Source organism: Falco punctatus (genome assembly GCF_963210335.1).
Source record: "Falco punctatus genome assembly, chromosome: 4".
Classification (NCBI taxonomy): Eukaryota; Metazoa; Chordata; class Aves; order Falconiformes; family Falconidae; genus Falco; species Falco punctatus.
This window is the reverse complement of record NC_137583.1, coordinates 51,675,036-51,693,171: the sequence shown is the minus strand read 5'-3', so window position 1 is coordinate 51,693,171 and position 18,136 is coordinate 51,675,036. Positions and strand designations below refer to the sequence as shown.

General features: G+C 51.3%; 1 protein-coding gene across 1 annotated transcript; it reads right to left on the bottom strand.

Annotated features, from left to right (window-relative positions):
* Window positions 1-376: 376 nt before the first annotated feature.
* Window positions 377-18,124, bottom strand: ELP6 (elongator acetyltransferase complex subunit 6). Its single transcript, XM_080385793.1, has 7 exons — window positions 17,981-18,124; window positions 14,000-14,078; window positions 12,002-12,072; window positions 5,268-5,395; window positions 3,489-3,681; window positions 1,973-2,119; window positions 377-1,352 (listed from the first exon to the last, which is right to left on the bottom strand). The coding sequence occupies exons 1-7, from the start codon at window positions 18,104-18,106 to the stop codon at window positions 1,224-1,226; spliced, it is 873 nt and encodes a 290-aa protein (XP_080241919.1). The 5' UTR covers window positions 18,107-18,124; the 3' UTR covers window positions 377-1,223.
* Between the last annotated feature and the right edge of the window lie 12 nt (window positions 18,125-18,136).

Below are 18,136 nucleotides of genomic sequence, written 5' to 3'. Positions count from 1 at the left end.
CCTCCACACGTGCCAGGCTCCCTGAACTCAAGCCAAAGGGGACCATTCCCAAGCCTGGGTCACTGAGCCCCACAGCATTTCTGTGTGGGAAAAGCAGGAACACGTCCCACTGCCAGAGCTGCTACCCCAGCTCTGGAGCTGCGAAGGACCTAGCAGGTCGCTCTTGTCTCACAAGCACGCAGGGTGTTATTTATGTCCCACTGGAGCTTCTACCAGGAGACCTCCAGGTCTGAGCTCTGCTCCCAGAACTGCCCTGGCATTCGTGGGGAAGGTTAGGGGGACCCAAAGCCACCTCCTCACCCAGACTTGGGAGATGCCCATTTCCCTGCCCTGTCAAGGAGCCTGTGGGGAGCACTTCCCATACAGAGATCCACAGTTACTTAATGACTGCACCTTTATCTAATTAAAATTAGTGATTATTAGCCCCCAATAATGCTTCAATACAGGCAGGTCATATAACTGCTGGTAATGGATTCACAATTGGGAAGCAGCGGCTGAAACAGAAGCTCATGTGCCAGTGTCTGTCCGTCACCCAAAGCCAAGGATGACCTTGGGAAGCCACACATTAAACACACCCGGGCACTGGGGTTTCATGTGAAGAGAGGGAGAGTAACAAAACTAGGAATCGGCCAAGCAAGGCAGCCTCTAGGTCTTACTGCAGCAAGGTCTATGTGTAGCTATAGATTTTTTAATGGTGTGGAAGATGGGAGTTGAGCAAATCTCTCCCATACTAGAGCTGGGAGAAATGTAAGAATTGCAACACACTCCTGGATCATCCCTGCCTCCACCCGTGCTGTGTCATCTCGTTAAACACCAGTGGGAGGGTGGGGTGATGCCTCCACGCAGCAATGCCTGGCACTGCGGTGCCCTAACACACTGGGAAAAGGTGAGGCACGCCTAGCCCGCAAGGCATCCCCCCTGCCTGTATTTACACGCTTTAAGGGCCATTCTTGCAAGTTTTTGCTCCGTTTCTTGGCCTGCATACGTTGGGAACAGGGTGGGAGGACAAAAGGGATGCAGCAAGCTCTCAGCAGGCTAATCCCCTCGTTGGCATGCAGTTCAACAAGGGTTTAAGCTTCCCTCCTGGGTCAGTTTGCTGCACTGCTCCTGGAAGGCACTGGTGAAGCAGCCGGGCTGGTTTGGTGGCATATCAAAGTCTAGAGGTACCAGGCTCCCCAGCCATGCTCTGCATTGCTCTCACAGCGGTGTGCGGTATCACAGCATCACAGGACTGCAGCTGACAGCCCTCTAGCAAAAAAGGTGACATTCTTGTCCTGAATCTTATACTGGTAGATCTGGACGAGATCCTGCTCTGCCGTCAGCTCCAGGGACACTCTCTTAATTATTTTAATCTGCAAAGGGAAAGGAACAGGAGTATCATCCCTTTGGCTACCCCAGTCACAGCACCCTCATGCCCATGCCTCTTGCTCGCCTGCAGGGAAGGGGGATCACTGATTAAAAAAAAAAAAAAAAATCACACAGCTGCCTGTAACCAGTCCCTTTGGTGGCAGCCGCTGACAAAAGACCAGGCAGGAGCCAAGCCCCAGGGATTCAGCTGCTCTCCCAGCCCAGAAGAGATCACTATGGGCCAGGCTGAGATCCACTGACAAAGGCAGTTTGGGGAAGCTTCCTACGAAATAGGTATTTTTCTTTGCCATCACCTTGGAGCAGGAGACAGCCTGTGCTGCAGCTGCTGTATAAACTCTTTCCAGATTCCAGAGATGGGGGAGTCCCAGGTGGCAGGATGGCCCCTGAACATCTCCGCAGAAGCAGAGTCACAGCCGTAAGAGCCCAGGTGCTCCAGCAGATCCTGGTGACTGCAGCAAGGCTGCTTGTTAGTCCTTAACCATGCTGCAGACCAGGCTAGCCCTGGGCCACCCCAGGGAGCATGTCTTGCCCACCCTCGTGCCTGCAGGCAGTGCTGTATGTGACAATACCATGTGCAACCTCTCCATACTCTCCTGTGCGTTACCTGCCCATGAACATCCTTGCAGAAGCCAGTCACCAGCCCCTCTACCCACAGTATCAGGTCACTGTGATGGCACAGGGAGTTCACAACCAGTTCATTTTCCTCATCTTCTGAATCCTCGTTGCTGTGAACCAGCGCCACAATGTTCCCCTGGAACGAGAGCACCAGGCAACGATGAGCCCCTGGCTGACTCCTAATCCGCTCAGCGTAAGGAAGGGGAGATAGCAGGGCATTTGTGCAAGCTCCCGTTGCTAACTAAGCTACTTAGACATCCCCCAGCACAGCAGCTGGTTCTGAGCTAAAATCCACTGGGAAAATAAACAGCAGATACATATATAAAACTCTGAAACAGCTTGCTGTATACAGATTGTGTATACATATACACATACACACACATATATGTAATGTGCAGCCTAAAAATAAATCAAGCCTTTGTTACGAGGCAGCCGTCTAGTTAAACCAGTCTGTCAGGCCACGCAAATGGCAACTCTGAATGAATTCAGAGCAGCTAAATAAAGACATGGCCAAATGGACGCAGCCAGAGCTGTAATGCTGGAACCTTCACAGCTCTCACAAGAAGCAAAGAGCTTCCCAACACAACACCAACTCTATTAAAAATATATCCCAAGAGTCTCTGCTTCAGCCCATGCAGGTCACCAAGGACTTAAAATAACATGAAATTCCCAGTCAATTAAAATGTACTTTAAATCTTCAGAACATCTTAGACAGAAATAGAAGTCTGTTAGCATGATTTATCATATTTTTTAGCCGTTTTGGAAGTAAATATTCTCAGCAAGCAGAACATTCCTTGTCAGCATTTACAGCACAAACACCTTGGCACCATATGAAGTTCAGGATAACAAAACCCGACACCATCTTTCTCACTCAAGCAGAGAGAGAAGTGGCCAGGGTGGGGGACGCTGCAATGTAAATAGCAAAGCACAGATGTAACTGTAACCGTTTTTGGCTGTGATGCTCTCAGAAGTTAGCACATCACTGGGGAGATCTTCACAGAAGTGCTGCGTTGTCATATGCCCTTAGAAACCAGTCAGTGCAACACAGAGCGATGCTGAAGATCGGTGGAAGCAGAGACGTACGTGCCCTCCAAGTGGACCTTCATTTCTGTCCCCTGTGAGATTCACCAGCCCCTCACTGCCTTCGTAACCTGCTTCCTTCCCTGCCCTCCCACATGCACACAAATGTAGTGTGAGGAGAGATCTCTGGAGAGACAGGAGCTCTAAGAAACACTCTTTTATACCTCGAATCCCTGCTCACACTTCAGGGACAGAGAAAGCCCTTCTCTGCACAGCACCTCCTGGGAAACCAGTTGCAGAGGACCCTACACAGGTACTCCAGGGACTAGCACAACTCCCTGAGAGTAGCCCTACAGCAATGATTTGAATTTCTTGGGCACCTAAAACCTTCCAAAAACCTCATCATGCACAGGTGGAAAAAGAAAAGCCAGGCTTTGCTCCAGAGGCTTTTCTGTACAGGAGGCTGCATGCAGAAGGAGCAGTACCTTCAGCTGGGAGCAGACGGTGACTCTGCAGTAGTGGATGAAGTCCAGCACCGCCACCGGCCTGGCACCTAGGCTGAGCAGGACACTGAGGTCGTCCACCAGCAGGACGGGGCCCTTCCAGGAATCGCTGCCAGCAGGGGTCAGGGACACGTGGACGAAGTCAAACAAGGCTTTGAGGTCAGAAGCACTCTCACTGGAAAAGAAGGAGGTCTCAGCCGGCTTGGCCCATGCATGCATTGTGTGCCCCCCTCGTCACCCACTGACCCAACGCAGGGAATGCAGCCTGCACCCTCCCTGCTGTAACAATCACCAGGTCCTACATTTCCCTACGGTCACTGCTCCTTTACTCATCTGTGTGTGGTGAAACCCTCCTGCCCCGTCCAGCCTGGCCTTGGGCACTGCCAGGGCTGGGGCACCCACAGCTGCTCTGGGCAGCCCGTGCCGGCGCCTCGCCGCCCTCACAGGGAAGGATTTCTCCCTCAGCTCTGATCTCCATCTGCCCTCTCTCAGCGCAAAGCCGTTCCCCCTTGTCCTGGCGCTGCAGGCCCTTGGGAAAAGCCCCTCCCCAGCTTCCTCGCCGGCCCCTTTGGGTGCTGGAAGGTGCTCCAGGCTCTCCAGGAGCCTTCCCTTCTCCGGGCTGAACAGCCCCAGCGCTCCCAGCCCGGCTGCACAGCAGAGGGGCTCCAGCCCTCTGGCCATCTCCGTGGCCTCCTCTGGCCCCGCTCCAACAGGTCCGTGCCCTCCTTATGCTGGGGGCCCCGGAGCTGGAGGCGGCGCTGCAGGGGGGTCTCAGCAGAGCGGGGCAGAGGGGCAGAGCCCCCTCCCTTGCCCCGCCGGCCACGCTGCTGGGGATGCAGCCCAGGGCACGGGGGGCTTTCTGGGCTGCGAGCGCACGTGGCTGCTCTCAATCACTTCACTGCCCAGCCTGTGTTGATACTGAGGGTTGACTCAACCCAGGCGCAGGACCTTGCATTTGGCCTTGTTGAACTTCATGAGGTTCCCATGGACTCACTTCTCCAGCTTGTCCAGTGCCTGATGCTACTGCACTCCAGCAATGCCTGCTCACATGGACCCAAAGGGGGGCACGGTCCCACAGCACAGGGGTCTGCGGGGTTTCAGCACCTGCCCTAGGTCTCACCAAAGGCCCACCTGCCCCAGCAGGACTCTGAAACAACAGAGAGCCAGAAGCATACAGGAACTGAGCAAGTACTTGGCAGTGGTTACACAGTGGCAGTATCTGCCAATTTAACAGCCCTCAGTGTAATTTTTTCTATCATCATCAGACATGGAGAAAGTGAAGTGAGAATAAAAACAAAAGCCAGCACAGTTAAAGCAGCGCTGTTCTCTTGGATGAGAATAAAACTCATAATAATAATAATAAAGGAATAAAATTGCTGGGATGGAGTTGTATTGGACAAAAACTGTTTAGTGCTGAAATGAATTTTCTCTAGACCTATGACACACTTGGCCATGAGGGCAGGGGCAGAATTTGCCCTAAAATGCTTGAGAAGGGGAACAGAATCCCTCTTTGAGCAGCAGGGAGAGACAGGGTAGGACAAGCACAGCAATGTGTGTGTCACTGGCATTTCCCTTCACTCAGGTGTCCAGCTACTGAGTCCTTGGGCCTTGGAGGGAAGCCCAAAGGGAGACAGGGTCTCAGCCATGGACCTTGCTGACACTCTCAGTGTTGGTTGCGGTGGCAGGAGACACAAGGAGGGAAATGCTCTGTGCTGGGGGCCCTGCTGAGCCCCAGAAGAACCACCAACTGGTCAGGTTTACCTTATAAACTGAAGAGGACTGGGCTCTCCTGACTGCTCCTCCTCTCCAAACAAGAGGTCAAGGCAGGACTTGAGGCCTTCCAAGAAGACAAGTTGCCCCCGTTCTTTGGCAGCTGTCAGACTGACTCCCTCAAGAGAAGAAAACATTATGTTGCAGAGTGAACAGCTTAGGAGGAATGGTGCAAACAGAACCAAGCAGATCGACAGCTGATTTTTATCAAGTTGTCTCTAAATGTGCTAGTAAAAGTCAATGCTTCAGTGAGTCCTCCACAGGGGGATGAAACAGGCAGTTCAGTTACACACAGTGTTGGACACATTTGCTCTCCTGTATTTTGCCAGGAGATAAGAAAATGAACACCATGATTTGGGTACTTGAACATCCTGGAATTGCTCCTGGGAAGACAGTCTCATTGTATGGGAGAAAAAATTCCAGAGGATGGGAGAGGGTGGGTAAAGGCTTCTCCAGACTGCCCCAAGAAATGCTACTGTGAGCAATTTCTTCGCCTTCTCTTCTTGGGTGGCAAAAGCCTTTGGTTTCCACTATCTCTGAATCACTGTTGTGGGAATAATGACTGGCACAACCCACACACCTGAGCGAGGCATGGCCCGGATCTGGAGAACACCATGGGCTGGGCACCCCAACGCTTGCACAACACCTGGGATTGTGCAAGCAGCCTCAGCCCTGACTCCCTTCGCAGAAGAAGGGACCATGACAAGCTGCCTGGGGATGCTCAAACTCAAGCTGAGATTTCCTGCTCTCAGCCCCGGTTGATGATGAGGCTGACCTCGAGAGCCACACACTGGGCACGTCCAGCTCCAACGGAGAAAGCCCTGGCAGAGTTGCAGCAGAGATGCAGAAGACCCCAGCTGCAGATCTAGTTCATGAACTCTTGTCTCATCCTCCTTTATTTCATCAGCAAGGGCTACTTTTGCCAACCATTCTATAGCTCCTCAGCTTAACTGGTAACTGCATCAGTTTACCTTTCAAGGAGAAAATTTATTACCTGTTACTGACGTGATTGTACAAAGATATCTCATGCACATTATCTTCAAACCTCACCCAAACTGTGCATTTTCCAGCAGGAAATTTGCTTGGCTTTCCATTGTAGGTTGCTACCCACATTTCACAACAGGACTGTGATTTCTTAAAATGGAACCAAGGAGCATTAATGCCAAGATTTGCAGCGTCTCAGCAGCCTGGAAAAAGGGCTGTTGTGCAACGCAGCAGGTAGGTGGACAAGATGGCAAGATAGACGGGTTTACAAAGGGTTCAGGAAGATTCAGCTCAATGCAGTATTACTTGACAGGCAGAACTGGTGAGCCAGAGGCAGGGAACCAGAAACAAGGATCCTGAGAAAGCAGTTCCCATATTCCCTGAGAGAAAACATCCCTTTGGGATGCTGCAAGATTGTGAGAGCCCTCAGAAGTAGGTGGCTGAGCAGGACTGGTCAGGAACAGAGGTGAGCCCTAGGGCAGAAGCAGGAGCCCTTTACCTTAACCCAGGACTGGCTTCTGCCTGAACGCTGGAAGAGGCACACACTGGCAGTGCTGGTGCTTTTGACCAGGAACTTTTTAAGCATCACAGAATACACAGATTTTTGCTTATTTCCTAAGCAATCATGCTAGGAGCTGCAAGACAGTTGAGCACAGAGTCTGCGTGGCCCAGCAAGGGAAAGGCTTGTTAGTAGCTCTTCCTCCAGGACCTCGAGTGCTGAGCAGAGCACTGCGCTTGGCACTGTCCCAACACCTTCCTTTGAAAAGACTCTGGAGGTTTTCCAAGCATTTCCCAGTCCTCACGACACCCCTGAGAGCCACCATGCTCTCTCTGCTCACACACGAGAGAGAATTGCAGCAAAGTGATGTGTCCCCTTCTGTCTCCTGCTTTCTACCCTCTGTTTCACCTGCTTGACGTTCCTGTTATCCTGACATGAGAATGTTTTAAACCCCCTTCCCTTTTTTTATTTAAAAAAAATAACAATTGTACAGCCACATCTTAAGCATTTGATCAATGAGACAATCCCTACAAGGGGCTGGGCCCAGCTGCTTTGTGAGCATAGCATTTCCACATGAGGACCTCCAGAGAGAAGGTCTGGGTAGATAAGGACGAGGTCCTTTCCAGGAAGATTAACCCTGAGCTCCTGCAAGGCTTATCAGTTGCCACACGTTCAGTGCTAATGAGAGGAAAGACAGATTTCCACTGCTTTCCTTCCCCGCTGAAATGCGAGGGGGAGAGATCCATTCATCAGGGCTGCTGCCAGAAAACGCTGTCTACGGCAATTAGAAAACAACGGATCGGAGGCAACATCTTCCATCATGGCCACGGGATATTCTGACAAAGCATCCTGGACTAGCAGAGGCTATGCTAGGGCGAAGGCTGTCTGATGTGCCCACCTCAGATCCAGTTTTTAAATCAGCTCTGAGCTTGCCCTTCTTTTTCCTGGTCTTCCACACATGCTTCTGGGAGGAAATTGGTCCCACCTGCCATGCAAACTCCGGGAAGGAGAGCCTCAGGCAAGGCACCAGCCCACGATTTCAGACATATCCCTTTTGTCTTCAAGCACCTTCTCAATGAACAGCATCAACCAGCAAGTGTTGCAGCACACTCTTGCCTCATCTAACCCACATTGCCTCCTCCCTTTTCCCCTTCTCCCAGGCAAGCCAGGAGCAGTAATTCCCATGAATGACTCTTACAGAGTGCAGGGCCCTTTGCTCTCCCTGCATACTTCCCACCAGCCCCGAGCCCAGCAGAGGCTGATGTGGGCTGCAGGCAGAGGGATTTGGCTTTTGCAGGTGATATTTGCTCACTAAAACCATGCCAGAAAGCAGGGCAGGAACAGAGAGCTAAGGGAAGCCTCTTGGGCAATTGCAAGACGGAAAAATTTCTAGCCAAGGACAGAAGAACCTTTATGTGGCAGGCCAGGAGCGGGGAACAGCTGGCAAATACCTGACATGCCATACAGCAGGGCTGGTTGCAAAGCAGTCTCACAGACCTCATCCCCTTGTGGATTTCTGGAGGCCACAGGACTCGGCACTTGCTGAAACACTTTGCTGCAGTCGTGGCTAAATTCACTATTGATGCCAATAATTCAGGAACTGATTTTAACTTTGCTTCAGCCACTTCTTCCTGCACACACAAACTCTTTACACTTCGTATCAGCAAGAAAACAGTGTCCCCTCTTTAAAATACCCAGCAGCTTAGTGCTCTTACACCAGGGCCTCCCTGGATGACAGAGAGAAGGGCCACAGCATGACAGGAAGGCAGCCAGGGTAATGTGCTTGTAGGTCAGACAAGGAATTCAATCCCCCTTGGTGCCATGATGTTCCTGGATGGACTTAGCAAGTCCAGTCTCATTTTCCAACTGGGGAATTAGGTCCCCCAGAGAGACAGCATTGGATGGAGACCTGGACACACCCCACCGCAGTTATCGACCACAACAAACCTCTGCTTCTCTCCCAGCTAGCAGCCCACCTGATGTAACCTCAGGACGCATCAGGACAGCTCGGAGACAGTGGAAAAAGTGCTCAAAATGACCAATGGCACCTTCCTGACTGCCATAGACACTACACACGTCCCTGCTGCAGAGCCATGGTGTTGCAGAGCACCCAAACAGCATGCATTACCAGCACTGAAAGCTTTCATTATCTCACACTACCACACTCCATTGTTGCTGAGAGCACATAGACATTATCTCTGGCAATCTGTCATTTATCGATCAAGCCCAGAAATGCTTCTGAAACAGCAGCTCAGCATGACAGGAGCTGCAAGCTCTGCAATGGAGCACAATTGTTCTTGTCCATCTGGGATGCTGCCAGCCAGGCAGCGTGGCGGCCCACCAGCCTGCCAGCAGTGATGTCCCTTCGAACCAGAACCACCACTTGCTGCTGGCCGTTTCATAAGAGAAAGCAAAATATTTGTGGGAGAGAACTAGTAATGGAGCATGCGAGGCAGCGGTCATTAGCTCAAACAGCGAACGCAGCTGTGGTACAAAGTACAACAATCTGTGATCAGGCAACCGGCCAAGGTCTCTTCTCAAGTCCGACTACCTGCAGGGGAACACAGAGGTGACCAGGCAACGTCCTCTGGTCTGTGAGCTCAGCACTGTGGCAGGGGACAGGGGAGCAGGCAAGAGGGAGACCAAATGGGGACAAATATGTTTTTCCTTTAAAACAAAAGAGGGTGGGAACATCAATCTGGTAAGCTGCCCTGGTGCCATTAGTCTTGCTGCAGCCCCCATGTTCTCTACAAGGTCACGACAAATAACATTAACTGTCCCTTAAAATTAAGTGCAGATCCTCATGAAAAGAGTGGGATTTGCAGAAAAGGAAAAGCATGAAGCCAGTATTGCAGAGCCAACACAGCACAAAAATCCAGGGAAGCTTTTTCCTACAAGTAAAAATCCATCACTGCATTTAGCTAACACCTAAGGAACTGGTTCTGGACTGGTAAGACCTGGCAGAGCTGTGGGGAAGCAGCACATAAGGCAAGCATTACTTCAATTATGTATAAATATTTAGTATATCACCATATATCAAGTGCTACAAGGACCAGATCCACAAAACATTACTGTAAAGACTGCATAATACAACTCTGGCTCCAGGACCCTTCCTCCCAGGCCTGAGACCACCCCATTCCCCGCAGAAAGAGGAGCATCACTAAGTTATGAAGCTCTTCCAACTGCAGTCTTTCTTAAGTGCGTAATCTCCTGCTAGGAATGATTATGCATGGGAGATCAAATCTGTGGATAGGATAACATAACGCAGGTGGCTGCACACAGACCAGATTCTCCCAAATTCCTGGAGGAACTACAGCCTAACCCCTGCAACTCTCCTGGCCAACACAGAGAACCAGGCAGCTGGTCTTGAGCTTGCCATGGAGAAAGAGAACGTGATGGGAGTGATTTGGTGGAGCACGCAGCTCACCTCACTGCAGCATGACACAGCTCAGGGTACTGCCTGAAATCAGTGTTTGCTGCAGACACGTAAATGACATCCCAACTGGTCTCCCGTAGAGATGTACAGCAGCAAATTCTTAAGCAAGTCTAGAGCGAAACTATGCTGCCAAAACCCACCTTTACTGAGCCAGATGTGTTCATTTAGGCAAAGAAGGATTAAAGCAAAGACAAGATCTTACGGAAACTCGGACAGATATAACTAACTGACGTTACAACCTCCAAATCCTCAGAGCTTAGAAAGAATTCACAACTGACCACACAGGCACCTGTGAAGTTATAATGTAAGACTGACTTAGACTTGAAACCAATGGGACATTGTATTGCTCTTCTTACCAACTCCCTTCACATCAGTAACCTTTTTATTGAAGCATCAGACAGCAAATCATTTCAATTTGCATTGCACACGTGCTCCAGCTAATCCTCATGTTCTCTCCCTTCTCAGACTCTCTCACGAGGGAGATGACAACAGCACCTATTATAAGCAATACACACAAGCTGCACATCAGGAAATTTCACCACATCAGGAAACACGCCAACAAACGCGATTCTGCTTTTAGAGCAGGCAAGGATCCCACCTTTAACAGCTGAATCTCCTACCTACACCAGTTGCTATGCCCCGTTTTCTGTCCCACTTAGCAAGTTCCCCACTAAGATTTCCTCTCTCTGCAATCAAAGGCCAGAACTATTCAGTGCTTGCAGAGGCTGGTTTGCTCAGCAGTGGGGAATCTGCTCTGCAGGGGAATCACATGTTGAGTATCTGCCTGTGAATTAAAGCTCCAAGTGGAAATGCTTTGCTTGCTCAGTCCATTTTATTTTACTCAGGTCTGAGCTCTCAGACCACTGATCTCCTTTTGAAAAGGTAAAAACTGAGTAGTAAATAAAATACAGTTGTTTAGCAAGCACCAAAACTCAACCCACATTTACAGTGGGGAAGACACCGTTATTGCAAGAGAAGGGAGAACCAATGCATGCATGCCCTCATCCCCTCGGCCCCAGAAGGTCACCTGGACTTCCCAACTGCAGAATTTCACATCTGAGCACTGTACAAAAGCTGAGAGATGTGCTTTAAAGCCAGAGCTCAGACTGATTTGCTGACACTGCAAATGACCCTGCCTACTTTGTTTCTCCATTTCCTCATTTCAGGGTACACGTAAACCTTGCCTGACTCACCACGGGAAGAAAATCCCTAAGGAGGTACTTCAGTGCTTGTGGCTTCTCAGACGGCTCAAACTGATGGCTTGGCCTAGAGGCATACAGGTGTCCTTCTGAATCTACAGGCGATTCAGGTAACCACAAGGTAACCACAGGACAAAGGATGAAGTCGCCTCAGGAGCTCCTGTGCCATACAGCCAGTGCATCCTGCAGGTGTACAGAGAGGCCCTAAGGACACAGACATAACAGCGTTTTTTCCCCCAGAGCACTAATGAAACTACATCTACCAGCCTTGGCCCAGCACTGGAGAATGCTGATCTCCAGAATGTCTAAGCACAAAGAAAGCAAGCAGCTGTTCAGCGCTCTGCCCTCTCTGGGGCAGAGCCCCTGAGGCCCTTGCAGAGAGCCTCGTAGCCAGGTTTTTTGCCCTGTACCACATCCCTTCTCCAGTGGGGTTTCTCCTGGGGATGGATGCTCTCCATCCCCTACCGCAGGAGTGGCAATCCCAACTGTCCCTGTCAAGATGTGGAAACTTCTGCTCACATGCAATTCCTGATACCCATTCTCATTCCTCTCCACCCAACAGAAACTACCTGTACCTGTAATTATTAACCTACACAGAGACACTTACCAGCTTCTGTGCTACGATGTTGTAGTGACTGAAGGACTGGAGCAGGGCCACAAAGCAAACCTTACAGCCAGCTGGGTGAGAAGACAAAAAGACACATTACCATTTTAATTTTGCAAGCTGCCACCATCAAAGCACATAAATCACAGTGGCCAGGATACAAATATGTCTGGAAATGCCTTGAAGTGAGACAGGTCTAGGCAGCCCCTCACTTGCTCATGGTTGGGCTTTCAATTTTCACCTTCCTATAGGATTTCCACAATAGGGAAAATGTTAGTCAGTTTAAAAAGAAAGGAAAAGAACAAGAAAAAGATGATATAAAACAAGTAGGAGGCTCTTTTTCTCTCGTGCCATCCTGCCCTGATATCTCCTGGCACTGTTTGCTGATATTACTTCAAGGAGGCCAACAGCCGACCTTGACACGAACTACTGAAACCACTGACGTGCCAAAAATTCCTGTTTTGGCTCTCATAGGGCAAGTGACCTGGACTGGAAAAACACAGAGAACAAGCAATTCTGACAAAGACACCTCACTAAAACATGATTTTGGAAAACCTGACATGTGACAACATGGCCTTACGGTTTGAGAATAAACAAACTCAGCATTTTTTCTCCCTGTCGAAGAGCAGGACATGGATTTTAAGTGGAACAAGTCAGCAGCCCCAGCTGAGCCTTCACTGACCCACTGACTCCTCGGAAGCTCCCAAAGGTTTTGAGCACTAAGCAGGTACCTGGACAACATGGGGGTGGCTGCAGACACAGAGTAGCTGGCACCCAGGTCCTGGGGTAGAAATGTGAGGGTGACAGCAAGCACACCTGCCTCCTGATGTATTAATAATCCCAAAGGGCTGCCTACCCACAAGAGATGGTGAGACTTCCCAGGCACATGGGCAGCTCTATCAGGTTTGCTGCTGTAAACTCCCAGGACAGTGCTGCTGGTTAATCACAGAATCACAGCCTGGCCAGGGCTGGAAGCGCCCCCTGGAGCCCCCCAGCCCACTCCCCTGCTGAAGCAGCTCTCCCAGGGCAGGCTGCACAGAGCCACATCCCGGCGGGTTGGGATGGCTCCAGAGAAGGAGACCCCACAGCCTCTCCGGGCAGCCTGTGCCAGCGCCCGGCACCCTCCAGGGAAAGAAGTTTGTCCCCAGGTTCCGCAGGAGCTGCCTGTGGTGCAGCCTGTGCCCGCTGCCCCTTGTCCTGCCGCTGGGCACCCCTGGCAGGAGCCTGGCCCTGTCCTCCTGCCACCGCCCTTAAGATATTTTTAATAATAACAATAACATCAATAATAACAACAACAACCACCTGCTCTTTGCTCTCCACAGGCTTTCCTGCAGTTTCGCTCTCTTCCATTAAGTAAAACCATTTTTTTAAAATGGAGTAAAGCCATAGCTGAGGAAGCAGCAGTTATGGGGGCAGGATGCACACAGCTCTGTCACCTGCACGGCACTCTGAGCTAAGTTTCAAGGCTGACAGGTCCGTATTTGCTCGTCTAGCTGCTTTGCCAGCAGAAAGCTGGAAGAGTCCATGAGTCCAGCACTTGCTCTGCAGTGCCTGGTAGGTTACTCACAGGTGAAAGTGTTAGCAGAAAAGCAATCAGGCAACTCACCAGGCTCTTTGTTTGTTTCTTTACTGACTACCAGCTATCTACTTGTTAGTTGTTCCTGTTCTTTTTAATTACATTATAAAAAACCTGGCTAGTGAAGGAATTACAGTCAACACCTCACTGTCAGATGCCCATGTGATTTACAATGTTCATGGCACTAATGACAAAACAAGATGCACAGACATTACAAGATGTACCCAAGGATACAGAGCAAGTTCCAAGTACAAGTCAGGATTGTAATCCATAAATCTTGACCCCAAAGCTTTGTGCTACTCTGGGGATGCCTCACGCTCTGCAATACCAGCTTCTGCCCATATAGAAACACTTTACCCTGAAGGAACCTCGAAGGAGCAGGCAAAGGCAAACCCTCGCCTTGGAGAACTCTGCTGCTGACATACCTCTGAGGTAGAAGGAGAGAAAGTGGTGCACCAGGAAGCTGCCATCTGTTCTGGTGTCTCCCAGCAGTGTGAATTTACCCTGGAAAAGAAGCAGCAAAATAACTTAAGAGAGAAAGATGAGGGCACAAACTGTTCCATCTTGGTAGACAAGATGTCTGCTCAGGCTAGGGGAAACTCTGCAGGAATTAGTCAGAGAAAGAAGTGGACAAGCAGCACTCCAGCCACCTGTCCCTTTACAAAAGGATGCTAGCACTTCCTCTGGCCACATCCCACGGGGAAGCATCAGAAGATGTTGAGTTCACCACTTTCTGAAAGACATGCCCACCAGCTAAAAGCTCTTGCGCTAGACTGAGACCCGGCTGGACTCCCATGTTCTGTGCCCACCAAGAGCCACCTCCCCACATGGCAACAGGCAGCTGCTGCAGACGACACCGAGAAGCAGCACTGCGCTTTCCAGTGCCCCAGCACATCCAGAGCACACAGGTATTCATGCCCCTGCTGATGGATGCCCTCATCATGGGTGGCTGTGAGCAATTCCCACTTCCCATCTTTGTCCCCGTCTCCTCCGATTCAGTCATCTTTCTACTCCAAGTGGCACAGATCGCAGGGGTACAACAGCCAAGCACTCTGTTCCCAGTCCATCCTCCTGCTTCTACAGCCAGCATCATCTGTGAGCTTACAATGGCAGCCCTGCTACAGCTGCTACTTCTCTTGCCCCAAACAGCCCTCCCTGTCCCCTGTTCCAGGCCTACCTCAAACATGCCACGTTCAGAGCAGAAAAGCTTATCATCAAAATATGTGTACCGGAGCACAGCTCCCCACACAAAGTACATACACCTTGTTTTGATCATGCAGGAAATTAATTCCGTTCATCAGTGCATGCTTGTTATCAGTACCAGTCTCATCAAGGCATTTGTTTCCATTAAAATCTTAGTCAAGATGTTTCTTTAATCGATAGAAATCATAGAAGGGCTGCTTTTAATCACAAAGGACTTATTAATGCCTCCCCTAACCTCTGCTCCGCACCCCCCAATCTATTAGAAGAAAAGAAAAAGCCTTTTGCAGCAAGAAGCAATCTACCCATAGGCCATTCACAAGCCATCTATCAGAGTTAACTCCCCAGTGCTGAAAACGTGTTATAAAGCGGTGCTAATGGAATGGCAAATATTGAACACATCTGCAGGGAATGCAAAGCAGAAGCCAGGGTAGAGAAATGCCGCTCTGCTTCAGCCAGAGAGTTCTTTCCCACTCAAAAAAAAGGATTATACCTCTGTGGCCATTACAGTAACAGGAGACACCACCTTGGTGAGCACCTCGCTGAGATGTATCCTCCATGGCTAAGTCTCTCAGAGGAGTCTCTGAGTGCAAACAGCACAAGCTTAAACATTCAGCAGTTTATCTTCCACATGACTCCATCCTCTTCAGCTTCCTTCTTCCCTGCAATGACCCCCTGCAACAGCAGGCTGAATGCCACCCCACGTACCCTCCCTTGCCTGCCAGCTCTCGAAAGGCTCTCTTCTTTGCTCCCATATACACTGCACAGAACACCGCAGGATGCTATCATTCAGAGCATGCATTACTTCGCTTTTGCAAACCTTCCAGTTATCAACCCTTAAATCCTGTCAGCCCTCACTTCACTGTCACACTGCAGCTGCTTACATAGCACTCAAGACTCTTCATTCCTCACACTTAGATGCCCAGCTAGCAAGGGGTGGCAATGTCCAAACCGTGCATCTCCAGAGCACAGCTAGTGGAAGGAAGGAAGGCAACAATTCCAGGCAACTCCAGCATCCTGCTTGTGGCCACAGAACTGCCCCAAAGCCTTGACCAACACCAGACCACGGGACACAAATACAGGAATTGTGGTTCTACCAACAAAGCCAGCAGGAATCTGTGAGGCCCTGGAGGTCCTGAGGGCAGGCAGCTTCCCCATGTTGCCAGGCAAGAGGAACTCTCCTGCTGAGAAGCAAGTAAGCCCCAGCCCCACCACCAGGACCTCGTTTGCTGGCATGCAGAGACCCCGCAGCCCCCGATCTGCCACCACAGACATGTGGCCTGATTCTCTTCCCCCTTCTGTGCATCCTTCTCAAGCCCAGAAAGACGATGCTAGCAATGAAGCACTTCCAAAGGCAAGGCCTTCTTGTAGCACCTTCTCCATCTGTCTGCCCCAGCCTGCTCCCTCCACACTCTGCTTTCACACTCTTTCCACCTGCAGGCTACAAGGCAGAAGCTGCAGCTACTTGTTAGAAACTGCCAAAATCCCTTGGCAGGCCAGCAGCGGGTGTCACAGGCATTCAGCGGTGACATGTCAGAAACACCCACACAGGCGGCAGCTTCATCCACCTACCAGCAGTGAAGGCAGTCGTCAGCACTATGAAAATGGCACAAACTAACCGTGGAGATGCAGAAATTGGGATAGCAGAGACAGGAAGAAGAGATTTGCAAAGGGCTGATGCTTTTTAAGCACAGCAGGACACCAGTTTCCAGCCAGCCACAGATACCTCGGCACACACCATGGGCTGTGTCTCCCCAGGGGGAGAGCCCAACTCTAGACTGCACAGCTCCATGCAGTGATCGGTGGTGACATGGAGTGGTGCAGAGGGGGACTTGCAAAACAAGAATACTCATGATTTACCACCAGTTTACTCCATATCATAGTGCATGAACTCAGCCTTCCAACTCTGGCATCAGGAAACACCACATGTTCTGTAGCCAGCCATATTCCTGCTGCCAGACACCTCAACAAAGAGGAATCTGGAGCACACGGTGGGAAGTCCAAGTCCCTGGCTGATGGGAGAGGAGGAGCCAACTCTTTGTAGAGGAGCCTTTGGTTCAGCTCCTCGGTTGGACCCTGCCTGGGCTGCCAAGTCAAAACCCAGGATCCTGAGGCCAAATCTCCTTTGCTCTGCAGCATTTCCTATTCCCATCAAGGTGAGCCCTCTGTCTCCAAAAATAGGTTTGTGGGTGACAGCATCCCTGCTCATCCCACAGCTCCACCACCAAACCCGCCTTAGAGTGCAGGCTCCGCTCTGCCAACACTAGTCCACCAAGGGCTCCTCACTTAGCATTCCACATGCATTAAAAACCCAACAATCAACCCACAGGAACCACAGGGACTTGGGAGTTTACACAGCCTCAGCATTACCCTACCCTTTACAGAGCGACAGCACCACCACCGAGCCTTAGCCAATGACCTCTACCAGCCATGCTTCGAGGCTCGAGGGTCTGACCTGGATCCAGCAGCTCTCTGCTGGGCCTCCCTCCTGCAGCCCAGCCCTGCCCTGCTCCGGGCAGGCTGACATGGAACCACCTGACATGGAATTACCTGTGGTGCCTTCCAGCCCAGGGAGAAAGCCCTTCCCTACCTGCATCATCCACTCCACAAGGAGAGATGGGGGGAAAACTCAGACTTTCAAAATAAATTACCACCCCAAACCAACTTTTATTATCTAAGCTACTACCTATCAGGTAAAACATGGACAAATGTGTAACACAGGAGTATTTTATTAACTTTTCACCTGAAGCATTTCACCGCTTATACAGGGCGAGGGCATTTAGGTACAGCGCCATTTCATTACTACAAAAACTATATGGATGGGTTACACTTAGTTATCCTAAGGGAGAGAAACCTCCAGAACGCACCACAGGGCCCGGAGGAGCGTGGCTGGCGAGTTCACCACAGGCAGCGACCACGCACCGACACACCGGGAGCCGAAGCCTGCGGGGACAAGGCCCGGCCCCTCCGTAGCGGCGGGAAGCGGAGCCACGGCCGTGAGGGGCGGCGGGGCCGGGCGAAGGGAAGAGCCGGAGGGCCCCGCTCCCGCCATGTCCCGCTCCCGCCGCCCGAGGAGGCCCCGCCCCTCCCAGCATGCCCCGCGCAGCTCCCGGCGCCCCGCGCTGCCCGGACTACAGCTCCCAGCAGCCCCACAAACGCTCCCCCGCCGTCACGGTGGCCCCGATCCCGCCTGCCCGCCCTCTCACCGGCTCCGGCCGCTGCGGGCAGGCGCCCAGCAGCTCGTTCAGCTCCGCGAACATGGCGGCCGGCCGCGACGGACGGAGGGGACCCGCGAGCTTCCGGGCGGACCGAGGCGCTGCTGCCCCGCGCATGCGCTGTGCGCTGTCGGACAGCGCCGCCTG

Excerpts from the sequence above, each read along its gene's own strand:
- ELP6 (XM_080385793.1), bottom strand. The coding sequence starts at position 18,106 with ATGCGCGGGGCAGCAGCGCCTCGGTCCGCCCGGAAGCTCGCGGGTCCC. Across the intron at positions 5,396-12,001 it reads ACATCGTAGCACAGAAGCTG|GGAGTCAGTCTGACAGCTGC; the intron begins GTAAGTGTCTCT and ends TCTTCTCTTGAG. Across the intron at positions 2,120-3,488 it reads CCGTCTGCTCCCAGCTGAAG|GGGAACATTGTGGCGCTGGT; the intron begins GTACTGCTCCTT and ends CTCTCGTTCCAG.